This window comes from Micrasema longulum, unplaced genomic scaffold (genome assembly GCF_059751315.1).
Source record: "Micrasema longulum isolate JH-2025_06_02 unplaced genomic scaffold, ASM5975131v1 h1tg001764l, whole genome shotgun sequence".
Classification (NCBI taxonomy): domain Eukaryota; kingdom Metazoa; phylum Arthropoda; class Insecta; order Trichoptera; family Brachycentridae; genus Micrasema; species Micrasema longulum.
Window position 1 is genome coordinate 628,114 of NW_028278939.1, and position 25,297 is coordinate 653,410.

General features: G+C 30.5%; 1 protein-coding gene across 2 annotated transcripts; it reads left to right on the plus strand.

Annotated features, from left to right (window-relative positions):
• The first annotated feature begins 1,899 nt into the window (after positions 1-1,899).
• Positions 1,900-24,490, plus strand: LOC148274084 (uncharacterized). 2 transcript variants are annotated; one of them, XM_088237657.1, is made up of 4 exons: positions 1,900-2,455; positions 20,492-20,612; positions 23,201-23,376; positions 23,914-24,490. In XM_088237657.1, the coding sequence occupies exons 1-4, from the start codon at positions 2,081-2,083 to the stop codon at positions 24,013-24,015; spliced, it is 774 nt and encodes a 257-aa protein (XP_088093783.1). In that variant the 5' UTR covers positions 1,900-2,080; the 3' UTR covers positions 24,016-24,490. The 2 variants fall into 2 exon arrangements, with proteins under 2 accessions (XP_088093783.1, XP_088093785.1); XM_088237659.1 differs by lacking the exon at positions 23,914-24,490 and having other exon boundaries at positions 20,492-20,611; positions 23,199-23,336.
• Positions 24,491-25,297: the final 807 nt, after the last annotated feature.

The window sequence follows — 25,297 nt, forward strand, 5'->3', positions numbered from 1 at the left end:
CCTTATGCGCCATAATATCCGGATAAAGGTTGAATGATAACGATGAAAGAGGCCATTCAAACCAGCCAATGACAGGTCATAAGCTTATTATAAAATGTTTACCCTACACTGTTGGAATAAATTCCGGTAATATAAAATACATTATCGTAAAGTAACTATTAACAGATTACGCTGATGGAGATTTTTTTTAAATTTTGATTTCTAAACTTCTGTAAAGTTTAAATCCATACAAAGATAATTAAATTTAGGCATTCTTAAAATTGTTAATGAAGTAATTTAATTCACCGTATTATTTTTAATACCAACTCACACTCAAATCTAATATATAAATGTAGAGTAAACTTTTTGATCGACCGTATCTATGTTCTCGCGGACTGGGTAAGGCATGCGCAGTAGACCCTTTGTGTTATGGTCCACACTGTACTAGCCACAAATTCAGCTCAAGTCTCAATGCAAAAAGGATATTGAACGATTTTAATTCACCTGATTTTAAATTCACATGATTTTAAATCCGACCGATGCATTCCAATATGTCAAAAACATCGCCTTTGCAAAAGCGTCGGGAAATAGCTGATATAATTTATCTATTAAAAATGGCATCTGCAGCTCGATCACAAAGAATTATCGACGTGCTAATAGGCGACGTGACAACAATTTCTCACCATGGTTGTTTATCGAATTCATAATCACAATGGAATATCTGTGAACACCTAATATTAAATGTCAAAATATTTACGTTTCGCGACGTATAATCCTGCTGCGCAATCACATATTTTAATATCACCGCTGAAAATATGGAAAATATTCTAAAACAGCTATTTTTATTTATTATTCATCATCATTTAGCCGGTGGTTGGCAAGCCAAATGTCAAGAAAAGCAGTCGCCATAGAAATTGTTTGTAATTTAATTTTCACTTTTTTCTATTCACTCATTTCATTTTATATTAATACGTAGACCCCCGCCCTATAGAGTGAAATATTTTAAAAAGTAGTGACTCGAAAACGTACCCATAGTTACTTAATTTGTTTGTTTACACATATTTTTTATATAATTTTCTTTCATTATTAATAAAAATATATTTTGGGTTGTGGTCCTGTGGCAAGTGTCTCGGACTCACGGACCAAAGGTCCGTGGTTCGAATCCTACTCTACCCCAACTTTATTCCCATTTTCTAATAGTGAGTTATTTACAACTCGTTGAATATGGCCCTCAAAATTAAATATTTGGGTAAATCATAAGAACGCAAATATTTCTTTAAAAAAAAAAAATATGTATTATATTTTCTTTACTAACTTTATGCAATTTGTGGAAACCTGTTATTGCTTCTGAATTGATGCAATAATATATGTTGTTTACTATAAATATATATGTACAACTGTTGGGTTTTCTAAATAAAATAAAATAAATAAATACCCGAGATGCATTCAACGAACATGCATTTGCTACCAAAAAATGGGTAATTATATTTATTTATTCATGCATTTCATAATATATACAGTTTTTTGTTCACTTTGCCCAGCTGTATGAAACAGTACTTATGATTATCTCGTTGTATTACTGTATAATGTTTTATTATTTTAACTTTCTACTGAATATGCTGTATAATTTTTAGGTTAATTTTTTTAATATAAATCTCGTATGATTTTAGGTTTATTTTTTTTTTTATAAATCTTGGGTATAAGGAAATTTATGTTTTTTTTAAAAAAAAATATATATTAAGCCAAATAGATTAGTATTACAAATGTTTGTAAAAGACAGATTTGCCGTTTATGTTAATAAAATAAAATAATAAAAAAAATTAAAAAAATTATAATAAATAAATTAAATTAAATTAAAAATTCCTTTTTATTATTTTACTTGAAATTCCCAGCTGTTTAACCGTTCACCGGTTTATACTCGCCGAGAACATCTGCACATTTCTGCAACGCGCGGTCTCGGCTCTCGAAACCCCGCTGTTGTTGTTCAGTGAGTCAGTCGACGTCAGTTTGTCAGTAAAAAACAGTCAGCTTCGTCCGCCGGTCGCGTACCTGGTTTACTCGCGTTGACAGCAAAACACAGCTAAAATCTTAAATTCCAAAGATGCCGAAGACTGAAAAAAAGATAAAATCTCTCGTAAAGTCTCATTACTCGCACGAGACTCGCAAGGACGTGCATCTTGACGACCTCAAGTCCTTGAAACTGGAAGATGCCTGGCCGTTTATAAGGGAAGAAATAGAGAAGGAAATAGGAAGCGATCAGCTGGTTTGCGTACCCTACATCACAGAAGCCAACCTCTACCAAGTCTCGTCAGTTCTGCTGAAGCCCGAAGATGAAACCAGTGCCACGCTAATCGGACCCATTGGGAAACTGGAGCAGATTATCGACAAGGAAAAAAGTAACCCAGAATACTTGGAGTGGTTGGAGACCACAGATTTCGTCGAAGAATGCTTCAAATTCCAACACGAGAGTATCAAAGTTAGTACGATTCAATATTTCGCATTTTTATTTAACAAACACGCCACGTTTTATAAATCAAAACAATAATTTTATATAAACCCGTCACTCACTCGCTACTGTTACGCATTTCAACATTTTTCCAACACACATAACGGATTAAATTTATGTACTGTTTATTCAAGTGAATAAAAACCAACCGAGGTTAATTACGTAGAAAAAATAATAAATGGAATTATTGTCACATTCTAGAACTATCGTAGACGAAGATTTATGAACAACTCACACAATAAAAACATAAAATAAGGTTGTTCTTGAAAATGTAATGTTATTGTCCATCATTGTAAGAATGTTGTGTTTTCAACTTACTTACATAAATCTATTGTAAAACCTAGATAGAAAAACCACCTTTTAAAAGATCTACCTAACTTGGCTATTTAAATTTTGATTTACTGCGTCACAAAATATTGTTATTAAATTCCAACTATAATTTTAACAATCCGATATTATTTTGTTTTTGTTACTATATCGTTTTATTAAAGTATTTTTTAGTAATATTATAAACACAGTACTCGTGCGTCGCTGAAAATCAATACATATAATATTCATATGTAGGTACAGTGAATATAATGTGAGAGTCGGTAAACGGATTTAACTGTAGGATTATAAAATAACTTATTAGAGTTATGATTATTGTTTTATTTTGTGACTGTGATACTCAAAACATTTATACGTAACGATACAACATATTCGACAGAGTTGAAGAACAATTTAGAGAAGTGAAGATGGAAGTAACTATAGACGAAGAACTAAAACTTGTAAAAAATTGTAGTCAACATGGACATAATACGAGAATATCAGACAAATACCATATACAACTTTCTAAAACAAGACAAGAACAATCAAGACTAATGAACCAGGGACTAAAATTAAACAATAAACTACCAGACAAAACTAAACAAAAGACTCAGACAAACCTTTCAAAAGATGTAAAAAATATTATTTTGAACAACAGAGTATAAATGAAAAATGTATATATTATTTTTTGTAAAATGAATGTAATAATCCGTAAGGGTTTAAAAATAAGTTTTCAAATAATAAAAAAAAAGTCTAGGTATTTAGAGGCCATTGACTGGTTTAAGTCGCAATTTTACACACTGTATAACATTCACGATTTTGCCTATGTATCTCATCCATATTTCTTCAATTCTTCCAACGATTGTTTTTGGCGAAGTTAAAGAGCTGAAACCCTTTTTGGTGCGGGTGAAATTCATCGGATTTTTTTAAACTTTTGGACCAGTTAGTTTAATCAACAGTATTTTGAGTTTGTGGGTGTGTAAAGTGACCATTTAAATAAGCCAATAACAGGCCATAAGCCCTTGAATTTTTATAACTCCTTGGGGGTTTAAATCCAGTCATTGTCATCAAAATATTGTTCTGTATTAAATAGTAAAATTTATTTTACTAGTTGTTAATTTTCACTTTACAAGAACCTTCCTCATTTCTAAAAAATAAAATGTATCGTCGATGGCGTCACAAAAGTGTGATGCAACTATGACGAAACATCTGAATATGTACAATGTGCACGCAACAGCAGATTTTGAAAAAATCAATAACATCAGGTGAAATCTAATACCGAATAACTTAAAATTGCCCTGCTTTCGTGAAATAAAACAAGGGAAATTACAACACGTCTTGCAGCTTCTGTTTAAAAGCTGTTAACGTATTTTGAGAAAAAAATATTTTAATAATTCTTCAAGACCGATAACTGCTGGATAAGACGCTTTGCCGTAAAAAGGCGTATTTACGATAGAAATATATAAGAAAAATAATTTAATAATCTGAGGGATTATAAAAATGAACATCCATGTAAAAATCATTTAACTCTTTGAAGCACAGTGGTGTAAAAAACGTACCACACATTTAATTCAATGTATTTTTTTTATACTGAATCGTGGTAAATATTAGTTACAACCGTGAAATTACAAAAGTCCAGAAACCGCGTACGCACACCGAACTGAAGCCGACAAAACTACCAATAAATTAGTAGTTTTATAATTTGGCCATTAATTACTCCATACGCGTCGCTTAGTACGCAACTGCCGATTTAAATTCGATTCCGCCTTGTTGTGTCGTTTTTAAAATACTGCTGGGATTAAAAGGGAACAGAGTAGGATCGCATTTCATGTGTAAGTAGCGAAATCAAAAATAATGTTATTTAAGAATTCGATTATTTTACCGTCTTTCGATCGTTAAATAAAACAAGGCGGACGTTTTGTTAGTATTTCCAAGGTAGTCGAATTTTTTACCCAATTCTCTATGAATAAGCCTTACGGTATACATTTTCATCAATTACTAAATGATTATTTCTGTACTTCAAAGGCAGACGGATGCAAATCCAAACGTCAATTTGTTAAAGAAAAGCCCAAAGAATCTACTTTCTCGAAGTGATTTCTAATAATTCATAACATTAATTAGTATTTTTAGTATATTACTACGACGATTCCTTCATTATAAGACTAACGTTTTTCAAAATCAATGGACACGATCATAAACTGGATTCGAAAATCGAAATGTCATTTCATAAAATTCTGGATTTGCATCCGTCTGCCTCCGAGGTACAGATTTAATGTTTTTTTACGTTGGCCTAATAAAAGTACCTGCTTTTTATATAGTCCAGTAACATAAAATAACACAACATTATCTTATATTTGCATTACGATAATGTATTGTTCGCGGTTTGGCAACATTACGCGGCCACTTCACGCATGCGCGTGGGTAGGATGTCGTGCATAGGGGGGGGGGGGGACATTTGGACACAGTGCGATGTATGCAAACTTTATTCTACGCGCCTTCTGGTATATTATAATTCTATGGTTACAACATTGATAATAAAATATGGACATTACATTTTCGCCAACATAAGTCACTAGTCACTAACCGATTTTAAGAGTTGTTTACTTCCTTTCTGGCATGGTGATAAACAAATTTATACCACCTGGAAAGGCGTTATTTATGTTTTATATACATATATATTTTTTTACTCAATAATCACAGAAATAACAGTAATTTTTTTAAAATAAAAAGCTGTGCCGCTCAAAGAGTTAGGCTGATAAACCAGTTTCACGATAATCAAATTTTACTGATGATAGCCAAATCATCTTGCGACCAAACGTAATACGCTGAAAATACGAGTAGATTACCTATTATTCGTGTAAATTATAATTTCTCTTTTTTTTGTTAATCTGTTGTTTGGTTTGTAGTTGGTTCTACTTCATAAAATCTTTTAAGTGTTCTTTTCTACGATTTGTGACTATATACATAAAATATACGAAAGTAAACTTAAACTAGATCGCGCCAAACTGATAATAAACACTTGTTTTCTGGTTAGTCATCGCGGCTTGTTTTTTTGCGTTAATAGAATGTACATCAGTGTTTTTTTTACTCATATAATATATTTTTTTCTTAGTGAAATTCATGTTTCTTAGAAGTTATTAATTAAGAATACTGCACAAATTAATTTCGCCAATATATCTTATCCGTTTGCAATTTACCAAAGTTCCAATTTAATAAAAAAAGATCGTAGATTCGAAATTTGATTTTATAAACTTAATAATTCAATGTATGATTAAACACGTAGTTTATTTAAACAATGAACAGCGCCATATGATTACGAACTTTATTCTGTAATACGATCCTCAGTCCACAGTACACCTGTCGTTTTACGAGTAATATTTTTTTTATTGTTCCTTATAAAACTGCTTTTTTTCTGTTGCTACGCCTCAAAGATTTATTGTCCTTTGTACTTGTATATAAACGAATGCTGTATAGTAGGTAATTATAATAACGATTCATTAGGTTTGTACACCGTCACTCAGCGGTCAATAATAATGAATTTAAAACAAGCAGACCAAAACGGTTTGGCAGAAGCCAGACGCCATTTTTCTTATCGCAAATTGACAGACGATAAAGTAGATGCGCTAAAATTAATCCGTAAACGAAGCGCTTTTTTATGTGAATGAGCTTATAACTAATGATGAATTATTTTGATTTCAATTTCTTGATTGCGTATGCCCTTAATATGTACATATTATACGTACATAATATGTAAATACGAGGAAATAAACGTTTTAACACTTTGGATTTTTTTTTGTTTTAAAAAGAATATGTGTATTTTTTAGTTTAATTTAATTCAAATGATTATTTCAATTTAAATTTAATTTAATTTAAATCTAATTTAAATCTAATTTAATTCAATTGGTCCGAGGTTCGAACCCCAATCCACCTCAACTTGATATCCATTTTCTAATAATGAGTTATTTACAACTCGTTGATAATGCCCACCAAAATTAAAATATTTGGGTAAATTATAAGAAGGCTAATATTTCTTTAAAATAATAAATATGTATATTTTTTGAAAATTCAAAATTAATATTGTATATACCTATCATTACTATCTCACAACGTTAATGCCTACATGCTATCGCTGATTTCCATTTTGACTTTAATATTATTCAAGTTCAACATATCACAATAATGTTATTTTACAAATTGCAAATTCTATGTATGCATTAAAAAAAATAGAATTAAAATACATTGCATTTTATGCATTAAATACCCAAAGTATAACTTGGCCATATTTGACACTTAATGTTCATGCAATTTGGAAATATCACATACTACGAATACCGATTAAAATATATAAAATAGATTTAGAACAATTAATTGTATTTTCAAAATCAGTATGAATATTGCGGAGAAATGTTTTCATACATGAATGTAAAAAATAAAATAAATTAAAATACGTTCGTAGAAAAACGCGACGTGTTTAGCCTTGGTTGTTGTGACGTCAAAATTCGTGATAATGTTCTAAACAAAATTCAATGGCTAGGAACAATTAATAAACATGAATCGTGACGAATGAGCGTTTTTGTGGGAATTCAAAATTACAAATTTAAAAATATCTTTAGTGCTACTAATAATTAACAAAAAAAAAATGTATACTTCACAGTATTTTATAGACCTTTACTACTTTAAAAATGTTTTGAAAAAATGATATTTCCTTATTAAAGCATGCTTACGCGATAGCTTTTTTGAGAATACCAGAATCGAGACAGTATATATTCACTTTTATACTTCAAGACTGATATGGCATCTTTATGCGGTAAGGCAGTGGTCGGCAAACTCATTCGTCAAAAGAGCCAAAGATCAGCGGTACAAGAATTAAGATTTATTTCAGCGGTACAAGAAGAAAGATTTATTTCAGCGGTACAAGAAGAAATTTATTTTAATGTGCCAATATGTATATATCTTCTTGCTCATACTGATCATCGTGGTTTCGGATGTGACAAGGTTTAAAGAACATCCTGTATAATACCTATTTAGTATTACCTACCATACCTACCTACCATACCTATTTAGTATTAAATTTCATAATCACTAATCTTTTATCCGCGTCTAATGGTGTTTAAGGCACTGCGTACATAATCTACACCAATCGTAGCGGATCTCGATTATTTTTCTGACACGAAGGTAAGATGATCAGTCTTACGCTTCAGGTGGCGGTCCAGGGACCATGAAATATTGCGGAGTTAAAACACCATTTAAAAATTTTATATCATGTAAACCGTACTGGGAGTTGAGATCTCTCGCATCTTTTGCATGGTAGGCAAACGCACAGACCACTTGACGCGAGGCGGACAATTCCATTTACTTAAAGTTTACCTAAAGTTTACCTAAAGTTGTAGTAGCAACAACTAATACTTTTTTGTAAGATATTCGCTGAAAACTTTTTTAAAAAAATAAACCAAAAAAAAGTTAATAAGAGTTTAAAGTTAAATAATTTTTTTTTGTCAAAATAAGCAAAGGAATTTCCCATTTTCTAGTAGTGAGTGATTTACAACTCGTTGAAAATATCCCAGAACCTAAATGTTTAGGTTGAAAAAAAACGCAAATATTTTTTTTATTTTTTTTATTTGATCATTTAAATCATTTTTCAAATATAATCCACTCTGTTAATTTTGACGAAAATGCAACCTCACTTTTTTGTGCAACTGGCCCTTTTTTGTGCAACTAGTCCTTTTGTGCAACTCGCCCTTATTTGTGCAACTAGTCCTTTTATGCAACTGATCCTTTTGTGTAACTAGTCCTTTTGTGCATCTGGCCCCTTTTGTGCAACTAGTTATTTTGTGCGACTGACCCTTTTTGTGCAATTAGCCCTTTTTTAATCCAACTGGCCTTTATCTTTAAGTCGAATGGAATCAAGCACGAAATAAATTTTATTAATAACAAAGTAAAAGTCAACATATTACAGAGATGAAGAACATTTAAGAGAAGGGAATGTAGAAGTCTAGGCATCCAAGGGGCTTATGACATGTCATTGGTTGGTTATGGCCACTGTGCACATTGTGTAACATTCACCATTCTGCCTATATTTGAACATCTATATTCCTTCGATTCTTCCATCTGTTGACGTAGGCGGTTGAATCCAGTACTTGTCTACAAAAATTTGGACAAACTCAAAACATTGTTGATAAAGTAAACGCTGTTTTGTGGCAATGAGACTGAGATATTTCACGCATAAATATTCGATAAAAAAACAAATCCGGAATAATTTATTACATAGGTACACCAAAAATATTGTCATTTGCTTTAATTATTACTTTGAGCATTTAATTTCTTGGCCATGATGTTAAAAATTAGATACGAAGTTTTGTACATTTGTACAATTTTCACGGTCAAATACTTTTTAAGTGATAAAAATCAGCCATGATACAGTCTACACAGTTTTTATCGCAGTAAATGCTATTGCGGTGTGCTTTGTTGATATCACTGTGTAAACATTATATTGATCCAGGTTGACACCATTTTACACTATCATATTCTTTGGTAAAGTTTAATGTAGGTTTGAGTTCTTGGATTAGCATGGAAAACACAATAGACACATTTAAAAAAAAAAATGTACTGCAAATAAATCTTGTTGTAGATGTTTTTTTGAGTCGTGTATAGTTCATGTTATAACAGCATGCTTTTTATTTTCTTACTTTATATTTTTGAGTATAGGCTTGTTGTGTCATATTACATTTATGTATTATAACTACAAAGTTAGAAAAAAATGGAATGGCCCTCGCTCAGACATTGAAGATTTTGTAGGCATTTTTTTCCAAATTTCGGTCTCTTCGTTAGTTTTAAGATGTATTTTTTGTAATGCGTATTTTTTTGTTGGTAATATTATACAATAGAATATTTGGTAATATACTGTACTTTGAAAAAAAAAATATTGTTATTCATATTAAATCCATTTAATACTTTTTTAAAGCGTCATCTGGAACGTAAAAACTTGAAAAGATGTTTACTAGTGGTGACTGTTGATAAAAGAAACATTAATTTTAACGAGAAAGTGTGTGTGAAACACAAAAAAAATACAAAAAAGTCCAAATGAAAAACACATACATATTTTCCAAGGTCAATATATCTTATTAAATTATAAATTATAGACCCTTCAATGTGTATATTTTTTATCTGCATTATAAATGCCAATGAGTAAAAAAACTGTTTCTGTGAAATAATCTTTGCCCCTTTATTCAATGTTATGTTTGCACAATTATGTTTTAAGTTCCGCTGTCAGCTGCATAAATGTTTATATTTTTCAAGTTCAAAGAAATCATGGTTTATAAAATAAAGTGATTTAAATATACCACAGTTATGAACTGACAGCGCTTTAAAAAGTTATACCTATAGAAAAAAACAACGAAAAATTGGCGAAACAATCATTTATTCAAAGGGGGCCCAAATGCATGTCGGTAAAAAATTAAAATAAGCTTCCTAGTTTCTAATAAATAAATGTTTGTATACTATAAATAAATATTTGAAAGATGCAATTGTATGAATTAAAATATAATTAATGTAAGCAATAGACACCATAATCCTGTTTTTACTGTTTGTGTTTTCTTAACTTTTTATTTGTTTATTTGTTTTTGGTCGGGCTGTAAGAAATTGGCAGTGACAATAAGTCCGCCATTTAACCATGTTTACCTTTGTTTTATTTTATATTTATCACATTGTATATTATGGTTAATAAAGATTTATTATTATTATCAATATAATTCTATGGAAAATAATAAAAACAAAAAATATATATTTATTATATATTTCCTATTACTAGTTATTTCGGTATCACTATTTATATGTTTGATAGATTTCTAATGGATTAGGTCTGACGAAATAGGACGCATCTAACATTTTTTTCGAAAATGAGTTTAATGCATATTGGGAATCAAGAAAAAAATACGCATCTACTAAAAATACATCTACATATCTCCCTAAAATAACCACAACCCTATTATTTTCACTAATAAATGAGACTAAACTGCAAAAAGTCTTGAAGATTACTAAATATAAAAGGCTGTTCTGACTTATATAATTATTAAAGACTGATTAAAATACTTATTTTTTCTTCTATTCCGTTTTTAAAAACATCTGAAATGAATGTACCTACTCGTTTACAATTAAATTTAAGATCTGCTGGCAATTTCGAAGTTAATTGATTATTAGGTTGGCGTTACTAGTTTGAAAAACAGTAAATGGCTAGTAACGTCTATTTTATTTAGTTGAGTAGAATCAATTGGCATATTAACACTAAAAAAAAAAAGACGTTTACTTAATTACTAAATAAAAAGGGCGTTTCTAGTTAGAAACGTCTTTTCATTGAAGTAAAACATATTTTCTTGTATTTTTTTACTAAAAAGAAGATGAAAATGTTATTTTTTAAATATATAACGTAAAATTTATTAAAATTAATATATATATATTATGTTAGGGCAAACCATAATACATAATGTCGCATAATAATAAACTTCATTTTTGTAGTCTTTTTCACACAGCGAATTTTTCAATCTCCGAGTTACAAAATATTTATTTTCTCCGTTTTTTGTTTTATATAGAAACGTCCTTCTTTCTTATGACGGCATCGGTAGATACTTATGTGTAGATAAAAATAACTATCGACGTGCTAATAAGCGATGTGATAACAATTTCTCACTATGGTTGCTTATCGTATTCGCGACCACAATAGAACATCCGTGAACATCTAATATTAAATGACAAAATATTTACGTTTCGCGAAGTATAATCCTGCTGAGCAATCACATATTTGACTTTCACCGTTGTAAATATGGAAAATATACCAAAACTGCTATTTTTTATTTACCGTGATATTTATTGCATTTAGCCGGCGGTTGGCAAGCCAAATGTCAAGAAAAGCAGTCGCCATAAAAATTGTAATTTAATTTTCACTTTTTTGGATTAGAAACTCCTTAATATTTTGCAAATGCAATAAATTGTGCTTATTTTTTTTTGTAAATGCTGATTTTTCGCCAATGAACTGTATTTATTAATATGAGGAAAACAAAAAACAAACCGACACGAGAGTTGACTAAGAGATTACACACGCGTTGACTTATGACTGCGATAACTCAAGCATGTTCATTGTTGTTCATTGTAATCGCTCAAATGCTTAACATGTTTTTAAGCGCGTCGATAGTTTTTTGTGATGGAGCTTCAGGTAAATGTAATGACATAGGTACTAGGCCGTAGGCTATAAAGTTCCAATTAACCGTGTAGCTAGCTCTACCTACGCTTTCTACTAAAAGATTCCTACCCTAAATAAACAAGAGCGGTACTGAAATCAATCAAATAAGGATGGAACCGTGTGTGATATATATTTTACTAACGAAAGTAAAAAGGGGAGGTTTGATAAATAAAATACGTGGAGGCGTTATCGATTTCCGGTAAATATACGAACTTTCCGGTAAACTTATCTAGACCAGACGGATAAACTAAGTAATGCTTTAATTTTGGCTATCAGATTACGATAAGCAAGAGTTTACGAAAAACTAAACTACATAAATGTACCTTTATTCATATTTAATTTATAGAATTATATTATTGTTATTATAATATACAAAAATGTGATATAAGTATTATTATTAAAAGTATCACGAAACACACTAAAGCAAATGAAAAAAAATCCCATCATCAAAGAACAATATTAATTTAAAAAATAAAAGGTGCATCGAACGGTAATATATAGTACCAATATGATATAATTTGATATCTACATCCCACATGATTATGGAAATTAATTTACATACAACTCAAACTACGAAATTTCTGTTTTAGTTTTTTTAAATATTTTAAAATCAGAAATAAAAAAAGTATCTAATTACAATATGGATACATAATAAACAAAAACCTATTTAAAATCAACACTTCGAAACACATATAGACTAGGTACAAACTAAAATATTAACATATATGAACATTAACGTATAATGGAGATGGCCCTTATACGGATTTTATACTTAATGGTGATGTCTCATCTCTGTTGCAAACAATTACTTTTCATGGTTCCCGTGCCACTAGAAGTCAAAATCTGCTATTAATCTTCCAAGGGCAACTTTTGTTTTTATGCCCTAATGTCCAGAATGTGTAGGTTCTCAATTTGTTGCACAACTTGGAATTCTTTGGCATAGATCTTCCAGGTTTTTGTAGACCTCTTCGCCATTAACGCAGTATGGGATGAAGATGGATTAGCATGATTTAGCTCGAAGCCTTATATGTTGATCGTGTTTTTTAATATATTGTATACCATTGTTTTATTGCCCTTGTTTGTCTTTGTTACGTAGTTTTATGTTCTTTTTGTTCAGTTTCTTGTACATGTTTCTTTATATAACTGTTGTAATTGGCTTAGGCCGTATATGTAATAAATGAATATATCATGTACATGTATGTACAACCAAATTGTTTTCAATTTTATTGTTAAAAAAGAGTTTGACTTAATAAGACTAGAGTTATATTTGTTTAAACTTTTGAATATATTTTACCAGGTGATATTAAAATGTTTCTTCTTTAGCCTTATTCTCTCCACTGCTAGATAAAGGCCTCTTCCAAACGTCTCCATTCCTTCCTATCACCCGCTTTCATCATCCATGTTTTACCGGCAATAGAGGCGATGTCATCGATCCATCTTTTCTGTGGCCTTCCAGCACTTCTTTTGTTTGCCCATGGTCTCCACTTTATTATTCTGGGTGTCCACCTGCCATCATTTTGCCTCGCCAAGTGTCCTGCCCGCTGCCATTTCAATTTCACTGCACGATCCATGATACCCACGACTTCGGTTCCGCGCCTTATTTTTTCATTTCTTACTCTGTCTCGTAGACATACACCGAGCATCTGTCTTTCCATGGATCGTTGCGTGCATTTTAATTTCTGGCTACTTTTTTGTGTTACATATATGGTTTCTAGTCCGAATGTTGTCACCGTTCAAATGTTTATGTGAATATAAGTATTGAAACTATAATAATTTAAATGTCGATCTACAAATTACACTGAATTTACCTACTACTTATTATAGCTGCCATTTTGAATACAAGTATCTAGTAACTAGTACTCAATGTTATAATATGGATTAACTTTATTTATTTGGGTTTGGTTTACTAAACATAAATTTAGATTACATAACAATCGTTGTTTTACATCCCAACACAATTTTTTTTGCATATATTTTTCTCACTACTTTCTCTATTTTATTCGGTTACGCAATTGTTACGGCATCTGCAATAAAAATTCTAATATCGCGTTATTAGTGTTGAATAGTTTGTTCGAGTAACCTACAGTCAGTGACGCTCCAAATTATTCCGAGAAAAAACGTTTTGGAATGAAAATAATCGATTATTTTCCCAAGTTTTCGGGATATTTCAGAATGTTTCAGTGGGAAGAATTTTTAATTCTTTCAATTTTGGTAGGTAAGGTAGGTACCAATTTTTTGATATCTTCTTTTTTTTAGATTTTTTTTCGCATTTCAATATAACATGCTTGTTTTATAAATTGTAAAAATAACTCGTATGGTTTCTCAAAATAACCCTCCTGTTTTTATTACTATTTTATGTTAATAACAACCTACTTTGTTGTCTATGAAACATAAGAAATTTATAAGCCCCTTTTCAGCTATTTTTGTAGTGAATTCTTTTCTTTGATGTGCGCCCCGTTTGTCCAAAATGTACACTTTATTCAATTCAATTAATTTATTCAATGAATTTAATTGAAAAATAACATTAAATACATGACAAACTTAAATTTAAGGCGTACATATTATAACAAGAAAATAAATACATTAAAGAGGCTTTTGTCAAAGTAGAAGGAGAATCCTGTTCGGAAAACCTCTTCGGATACATGGAACAGATCAACATCCAGAGCGATGTTGTTCAGCATAGCAGCATAGTTTATTACATCCTTGGCAGCTCAGTTTAGTTTACAAACGGGTTCAGTTTCCAGGGGGTTCTTGTCTTTTGGGTTTAAAAAATTATCCTTTATTTTTCCCACAGTCCCAAATTGGTTGCGACACGGTACAAACTACTAGTGCATAATCACATGTTTTTAACCTTTCAGTTTACCCTGAAGATGGCTCCAGCAATGGTAGCCGAAACGTCGGAACGAATCCAACTTACACGTAATCACACAAAAATGTTACATACTTTTTTATTGGTAATTAAAAATAATCGGTTGTCTAAATAACTTTATTATTATTTACCAAAATTACGAAATTATTCGATTTCTTCTATCGATTGTTCGCAACATTACCTTTTATGGAAATAACCGCCCTTGTAGGCGACCCTGAGGCGACCGTAAACTTATTTTTGAACTTGAAAAGTCCTTCGGCACCGAATAAGCTAGGATCAATACAGCGCTGTGCGTTACCACACCTCATATCTTGGTCAAATCAGATCAAGTATCCGCATAAGCGTATCCAGCTCAAGGGGAAGAATATTCTGAATTTATCCTCTTTCCCAAGAAAGGGATTTCTTCTGGTTTCTCTGGGGTTGATTTGCAACGAAAACCCTCATCTCCTTCTCCATTGATTCCTCTCCTCGGTGGTTCTTCAATATAATCATTTACTAACAAATATGATCCTAAAGCAACTTTGTTTAAATCGCGTCAGAACAAAACATCTCCATTCTCTTCCACGATCTCTTCTCTTTTCCCCTTCTTTTATCCCCCTTTTCCCATTGAAGAAAGTATCGATATTTTTTCATGTACACATTTTGATAGTTGAATTTCAGTGTCTATTTTTTTGGCAAACGTATTAAAACTAAACAACACATTTTGTTTTATTGGCTGGTTGGATGAATTGTCATTTGGCAATAAGCTCGCTAATATACAAATATTAATACAAGTTAAATATGTACATCAATAAAAAATAAAATAACTGCCTAATAAAAACAACCTGTAAAATGAATATATTAAATTTAAATTATAATTTCATACGGTTCAAAATCAAGCATCGTCATAACAGATTTGTACGTCCTTATCATTATTAAATTTTAATTGATGAAATATTATATTTTGAGAGCTAGAGGCAATCGCACTAACCAGTAAATACCTAGAGATGAATCAGATATCCGGGATCCGGCATATCCGGCCTAATTTTACTATCTGGCCGGATACCAAATAGTAGCTTAATATCCTGTGGGTACCTAATATTCATTGAACTGCTAATATTTTATGAAATCAACGCCGCCAAATTGTTTAGTGATATCTACCGCGTTGGGAAAAATAAAGTAACCATCATTATTTGAAAATGGTTTTTTTTGCATAAAAACGTTCGTCAGTGTTCAGTGTACACTATGAAAAAATTATTTAACCCGGAAATAAAAATATATGTAGGTATCAAAAAAGATTTTTGAACTAAAAATATTTTTTTGTAAAAAAGAAACAGTAGGCCGGATATCCGGCTTAGGGTTTCGCCAAACATTCGGTATCCAGAACAACCACTATCCGTTTCATCAATACACTACGAGACAGTGTCGTAGCTAGGGGCTGGGCAGGCGAGCGGCTGCCAGGGGCGCAACCCTTAGGGGGTGCACATTGCAGACCTTCAGCCTTCTTTGCTTTTCCTTAAAAACGTTCTCCATTACTGTCGTTATATATCTGAATTGCGATGATTATCCAACATTTTTGACGAAAATATAAATTTTTTAAATGCGAGGATTAATGTTTTTAATTTTTCGGAAATTATTAGGTGGGTAATCTCAGCATTCTTTTTATTTAGATTTTCGTCAAAACTATTAAATAATCATTCAAATTTTCAAGTACACAGGTACCAACAACAGGTATAAACAGTTATATGTTTTGATTTGCAATTTGTATCAAGTGCCAATACTGCTGATTCAACCGAAAACGCTTTCATCTCGAGAATTTAATTTGCTTTGAACTTGTATTCAATTAGTTAAAGCGTCAATGTTTAATATTCTTACAAATAAACACCGTCTTACTAATGGAAAATAAATCAGAAGTCAAAGAAACGAAAATGTCGATATCGTAGTTTTACAACCTGTGATGATTTATTATATCAGCTTAATAAATGTTTTTTCACGTATTCAGTCGGAAGAAGCTACAATATACACACCTACTACGCACAACTTTATATTATTATTTATTGGAATACAATCCATTGGATTTTGTCTAAGGGAAGAGACCATTGCAGGAGACTGCTGCGAGACATTGCATAGATTTATGTTCCATTACGCGTGTTTTTATTTTATTTTATTGACATAAACGGCAAATCTGCCTTTTACAAAAAATTATAATACTAACATATTTGGCTTAATTCTTTTTTCTTTTTTAAACATAAATTTCCCGATACCCAAGATTTATTTTAAAAAATGAAACCTAAAAATTATACAAGATTTATATTTAAAAAATTAACCTAATAATTATACAGCATATTCAGTAGAAAGTTTAAATAATTCAAGAATAAATGTAAAAAACCAAATTAAATAATAAAACATTCTACATTTATACAACAAGAAAATCATAAGTACTGTTTTATATAGCTGGGCAAAATGAACAAAAAACTGAATATATATATTTTTTTATTATGAAATACATGAATAAATAAATATAATTACCATTCACTATCTTTGAAAAAGTTCAAAAGGTTTGTTCTATAGGAACAATACCCTAGACTAAAAATATTAGATACGTGGGAATAACTATTGCCGAGTTCATGAAGTCTGTTTAATACGGCATTACAAGTATACACTGTCCGTGAATTGTTGCTACAAAACGGTGGCACCTGTTCAGATGATTATTAAAATTTATGTTTAGGTAATAATTTTTATTTTTAATATTCTTTAATAATATGCGTGCTTCCACTTTCTATTATGTTGTATTCCAACTCAACACAGGACTCTTGGCCTCATGGAGTTAGGGATACGTTAATATTTTATTTTTTGGTAATATGTATCTTTATATGAATAAATAAATAAAATAGTAAATCAAAAACCCCCTTTTGATGTTAATGCGATTGTACCTAAAAGGACGGCGAAAACATGACTAAAATATTTGCGGTCCGAATATTGATGCATGCAAAAAATGAGGAAGACCACGAAAGACATGGCTGACCAAATTCAATAAATACATGAAAATGGTCCAAAATTCGGAATACAAAACGGATACAAAAGTCGAAATAATCGGCGCTCGTGCATGAGACGATGAATGAATATCGAGGAAGCAAGTTCTGTTTGCAGACCAGAGCGATATGGCGTTCTATTCTCTCAGCCTATCCCTAAGGAGAAACGGCGTGATAGTTTGTTTGCTTGTGTTTACGTACCACTTTTCTCAGAATTTTAAGCTGCGTCGTATGGGCCGACACCCATGGATATTGGACGGGAATTTTGGCGTTTAGATCAATATCCTTCTTGTGCGACGCGACATTCATTATCAACGGATTAAATCACCCAAAAATGGACTTATTTTTACGATTTGTCATTTAAGTTTACATTAGAATACCATTCTTCAATTTGGTCTCCTCTCTATGCTACCCGTTGTAATTTTTTTTTTTAATCCAACATAATTTTCTCCGGTTCATAAATTTTAAAGTGCATTTACCGCGAGAAAATATAATCTATAATCTTCTCTTATCTGAAGAATAATATCTATCTGTTTTTTTTGTATAAAGTTGTAAATAATCTTTTTGACGTTCTTGTTTTGGTCAAATGTATTTATTTCAATGTGCCTAGTAAGTCAATGAGGCATCATATTTATATTAGATATATTATTATATCTGAGTCAAATTCGCACATTAATTCTCTGTTCCCGAGAATTCACTCTCTCGGGAACAAATACACTGATGACCAAAATGACCAAAAAATAAATGTGTTTGCTATAACTTTATCAAACTTCAAGAGCCAATTATTCTTTTTTTTGTAAAATAATTAAGTTTCTAGTATTTTCATTTGTTTTATTATATTTTTTCCATTTTTAATAGTATTTTCATATTTGTAAATTGTTTATAAACTCTGTATATGTAAAAGCCCTTTGGGCGTTAATAAATAAATAAATAATATGTTTTTGGTATTTATTCTAATGGTTTGACATACGTAATACCTGTCTTACTACATAGTTTTGGAATTTATTCAAAAAAAGGGTATGCTCATTTTTTTTATTTATTGACTCTCCTGCAAAATATACTTTATGGCGCATTTGTCAAAAGTCTTTACGGTCAACATGTACCTACTTTTAAAATGACATTGTCATAGACATCTTTTTATTGTGTAGTTATTATCTTCGTGAGTCTTTTTATATTTTGAAGTATGTATATTACAAACAAACAATTACTATGTGTTTTCCAAATGTGGAAAGAATAAAGCAAAACGCCAATAAAATTAACTGTTTGAATTCAGCTTGCTTATAGTAAAAAATCACTATTACCTATCACATTATTGAAAAATGTAAAGTACAAATATTTCAATTTTCGCATTAAAAATATTAAGCTGACTACATTGACTACAATGTCAATTAGTACCTAACGATATATCTTATATTCGTGATTTTAAATAAGTAAATTCCGGGCCCCCGATTACTGTAGAAAGTAAACAAAGTAATATTAATTGTCTACAAAGTAAAATATATTTTTTTTGCGAAAATGTTAATGTTTGTATGAAAATTTTATGTATCTGTCGGTAACATATAATTTAACATGTTTCGAAAAAATCGTGCAAATATACACAATTACGTATAGAAAATCCTTTTCTTTACAGACAGTTGAAGATAACTGTTTTAACGTGACAGTGTTATAATAATTATCTATTAAGTATAAAGATATAGGTGTAAAAGTTTTGCAGTACTAAGATGAGTATATTTGTTTGAAATTTTGGAGTAGGTATATTCGTCGATAACCTGTAATTAAACATGTTTCAAAAAAAAATTCATATGAATATTAAAAATTTCATACAGAAAGTTTGATTTCACTTTATACACAATTGAAGATAACTCTTACCTTCCCATTGTTATATGGGTCCTGAAAACAGGGACCACGTACCTAGAATTATATTTTTAGGTGCCAAAATTCACAATTATTACAATTAAATTATAGTTAAGTAAAGTGTTGTGCTAGAAAATACGTTTTCAAGAAAACGCGACATGTTTGGCCTCGACAATTGTGACAAGATTCGTGAAGACGTTTTATTTAAATTTAAACGGCCACAAACAATGGTCAAAATTTAACCGAATCGTTACATATTAGGGGCGTGGCAAATGCAATGAACCGTTTTAGTGGGAATTTAAAATTGTACATATAAATATATTTTTTATGCTACTAATAAGCAAATTTTTTTCTCGACTGTATTTGACCCTTATTACTTAATAATTGTACAAAAAAGTTATATTTCCCTGTTCTTTGTATACCTTCAAGTATTAGGTCCTATGCCTATGAATAAAATTCCCAAAAATAATCTGTATTGGTTTATCAACAAAATGTAGACAAATTATTAATACTTAGTTAGCTAAGGATAATTACTTATAATGTTTTAACACATGTGCCGATGCACAACTCAGCTAAATACCTACCCATGTAACTAATAATGTGCATTTTTTTCTTGAAAAATAATCCCAAAAAAACACACTTTTAAAAAAATAACTTTTGAAATAGCTAACTGTCTTGTGTTGCAATCACATTATGTTTTTTGTAGTCTGACATTTCCCCTTTTTTATTTTCAGATAACTCTTCAGGATGAACAGATTAAGAATAAAGTGAGGGTGATAATGCTCAACTTCTCAAAGCTAACCATTCCCAAAGACAAATCTCCAGTTAACAATGTGTACATTTCACAAAAAAAAGGTATGTCTACTTATTAAATGCTTACTACATACATAAATATTATATTAAAATATGTGCATAAAAATGAACAAAATAAGGCAAAGATTGGTAAAGTGTTATGTGGTTGTATTATTGCATGGCTGTGAGACTTAGGTAACAGTTAGTAAGTGAACAGTATGAACAGACTGGAGAAATGGTTCCATCGCATAATGCTTAAGACATCTTGGACTGACCTGATAACGAACTCAGAGATGTCTTACATTGAGCTAGAACGAACAGAAAACCCTTACCGTAAAAGTTCGTAAAATTTCGTATCTGGGACATGTAATGCTTAGAGAAAAGTGTTCACTTCATTTGATTTTAAAGGGCAAGATTGAGGGTCACCGAGGTGCTAGAACAAGACAGATGTCCTGTCTACGTAATATACGAGATCGGACTGGCTTCAGGACTGTGGACCAGATTTTCAGGCAGCACAGGACAGAGAGAACTTGCCAACATTAGGGATACCTGACAGGGCACTAAGAAAAGAATAATAAAATAATATTAACATAAATTTATTTTACTAAGGTATGTACAGTGAGTAAATTGAACAGGAATGTTGCGTCTCATAAAACGAAATAATACGGACCAAAATGGACACCAAGTCGTTGGAACAATAGGCATAATCCCCGAGTAACTACACACGTGTTTTTCCAGAAATTATCAAGCAGCCAGTGGGCCACATGGCGACGGTATCTACCTACTGTCTACAAAAGCTTCTCTTCGGACATCTATCTCCCTTTGTTAACCATGGAGTTGAAACAGTGTTTTATTATTTAGTTTTTTATTGCTTACTTTTTGGCATGAACACTTGACAAATTTACTACTATGCTCTATTTTTTGTAAATTTATTGATATCATTTTAACTTTTCTAGAATTCCACTCGTCCATGCGCTTTGTAGCTGCACGATGATTGGTTATCTAGCTTTCATATATCAACTTTAAAAGACCTAAATTTTGTAAATGGGGTCTAGAATTCCAATCGTCTATGCGCTTAGTAGCTGCAAGACGTGTCTTAATCTTACTCCTTTTTATTATTCATATTTTTTTTTTTTTTAATATTTTTAATACACTAAGTTTATTTGACAATTTTTAAAATGTGTAAATGGGGGCTAAATTTCTAACTGTCTATGCGCTCTGTAGCTGCAAGACGCCCTGTAATCTAGCTCCTATCTGTTATATTTTTTTATTGATCTTAATTGAAAACGAGTAACTAGAATCCCAACCGTCCATATGCTCTGTAGCTGCAAGACGTACTGGGATATTTATTAATTGTACAGCGCCCTTGAGGTGATTTTCACAAAAATGGCGCTATGTAAATTATCCAACCATATATATATATATGTACATATTATAATAAAGTAATATTAACATAATTTATTTTATTAAGGTATGTGCATATCATAATATTTTTTTTAATGTTAACAAAAGCAAGGAAAAAACAGTCATCCTAAACCTCCCCTAAGAAACATTAAAAATACCAAAATCCTAAGTTATATTGTTCAACATAGAGGTAGCACTTCCAACAGGCATAGCCATTGGCATCAGTCTTATTATTGGGATAAGGTTTATCCAATACGAAAAATGTTATTTTAAACCTTTATAGTAGTCTACCCCACAGAAATACTACAGAATTCCGTAAAAGCTTTAGTGTGTTTTACAGTGTAAGGGTGTATGCATTACAAATAATTTCTTCTTTAATTCGAAATATGCTTATTAATTATAAAAATGATTCATTGGTTAAATAAATATTATTCAATGAATACCTATAAATATTTTTATTTTGTACAATTGCTGAATCATTTCTATTTAATATAAAATATTTTTTAGTTTTCACTGGCGGTAAAAAATGCAGTTAAAAAATAACTTTACAACAAACTGTAATCACACAATGCATTACATATGATAAAAAATATTATGGTTTTAAATATACTTTTATTTAAAAATAAAGTATAAATCAGAATTAATGATACGAAGTATATTTAAATTATATAATAAAAATTTTAGTGCTTGATATATAATAGATTATTTTTATTATTATTTTAAACCAATCGACAGGTTATTTTAAAAAACCCTTATGGATTGGTATATAAACAAGTATTTAAAAATGTAATTAAATTAAAATATAAAAAGTATTAACTAAACATAAGTTACATATTGTAAACAACATGATGTAAATATAATTATTATATCATTTTACATTTTTTTTTTTTTTTTACATTTTTTTTTTTTTTTGCACCACAACAGGCCTGGAGACCTAATTACAGTGTCGAATTACATCACAGAGCACCCAGGCTTGAGAAAAATCACAAAATCACATTTTTAATTTTTTTGTGTTCTCACCGGGAATCGAACCCGGAACCTTCCGTGCGTGAGTCAAGCGTCTTGACCACTACACCACGGAGGCCACCGAAGCTATAAGAATTGAAAAGAAATAATGACACTGCTTGTAAATTTTAATTAATTATCTTTGCATACTATGTGATGGTGTTGTGTGGTGGGAGGTGTGAGTATGTGGTGTTAGTCCATATTATATTATGTTAATTGAAATGTTATTATTTTTGTTTCAGAATTAAAAGGAGTTAAATCCATATACATGATAACGAATATCCTTATGGCCAAAACGGTTGAATTTCGGGTAAACATTGGAACATCATCCCGAATTTTCCATATTGGTACACCAACGCCTCTGGTATTTGGATTCGAGCAGTTTGATATTGATGATGATGGGAAAATCATTTCAGAGGTTAGTACCCAAACACCAAAAAAAGTTTTGTATCCAGACTTTGGATAATTTTTTTAAACGAAAAATAAATACTCCTTGCAATTTATTTAAATATATCAATTTTGGTTGTCATTTTTAATCATTTGTTAAATCACAACACATTTTTCAAATATTATATTCAAAAACACAATTCCACTGTGTGGTCGCTAAAATATAATTAATTTTGGGTTAACATCTAAGCAAATTCAAAATTTTATTTTTTTCTAAAAAAAAACTTTAAAAAATTTATAGAATCAAAATTGTTTTATCATTTAAATAACATTGAATATTTTAATATTCTTAAACACATTTGAAAAGGTTCAATCTTCGTAACATTTAAAATTTATAATTTAAATTTTTACACTTCCTTACCTACACATTATAGATATTTTCTGTGAGAAAAAAAACTAAATATCAAATAGCTACCATAATTCATTCCTATTTGATTTTAAAGAATCGATCATCGATAAAGATCATCAATTTTCCTAACATTTAATATGATTATTTTTCTGATTTTAGTCGGCAGCCAGCATCCCAGCTAAAGGTGTGTCTTGGAACAAAATAGTTCCCCACGATCACCTTTGCCACTCTACCTTAGAGCATTTTGCCGTTAGAACATAAATCAATATTTTGGATTTCCCCCAATAGTTAAATTAATATCATGTATGTCTTATTACATGGACAAAATATTTCCATTTCTTCTAAGACTTTCAAGATTATAAAACCATTGTATTTATTTTTTATACTTTTAAGTTTTTTACTTTTAGATTTTTTAGCTGAGAATTCTGTATATTTTTTTTTCTTTTTTGAATTTAGAAAATGTAATGTAATGATAAAACTTAATCCAGTTGTACTTAGAAACATTTTTAAGAATGGGTGAAAATGACTAATAAAAGATGGTGGCTAATATATAAAACATAATATTATGGAAAGTGATTGAAAATGTGATCCTTATATATTTGTATGAGATTGAAATTATTTTTGCTGAATCATAGGAAACTATCTGTACATAGATTTAGTACAAATCTACTAAAGTATAGATTCATCGCACTATGGAAATTACAATATCATGACAAATAAATATATATAAAATAAATAATTGAGTTTCATTTTTGTACGCTATATCGTCATTAGTTTTACCATAATTTGATTTATGTACCTATGTTCAAATTTTCTATCTGAAATGTAACATAGTTGTACTTGAGCATGTAAATAAAAAATAGTTTTATTGTAAAATATGGTTTCCAAAGTCAATTTGGTCTTCTAAAGAAAATTTTCAGTATACATTATCAAATAATCTAACGTCGCACTGGTAATACTAATTACAAAGCATATTTAAAATAGATTCAACTTTAAAACAATTTTCTGTGATTTTGAACCCTATTGTGGAAAATAAAATCAAATGAGTTATGTTGGTATCAAGGTTCAGCTTCACTAGATTTAGATTCATATAATAATAATAAACATTAATTCCAAACCATGAGGTGGTGAGTGCAAGCCTCTAGAATTCATCTAAAAGAATAATAAAATACATCATGTTTTAACAAAAAATATCAAATAATAATTCAATGAAAATATAACAAATTGATAATATTGGATTCAGTTGCACTGAAGGAGGAACACGGGGGAGCGGCCCATCTCTCGTCTGATGCATACAGGCCTCAGTGATAAGCAGATTCTTTGATGACATCAGGCGCTCTCTGGCTCCAGCTACCCTGTATCTCATTGATCCAGCTAAACCATGAGCTCTTCCTTCTTCAAACATGTTGAATGCAGTGGAATATCGATAGTACTTAAATGTAATACGATACGTGTCATTGAACTGCACTCGGAAGTGTTAAACATAATATATCGATAACAACCTACATATATGATTAGATTGGTGTTGGAAATTCCACAGACG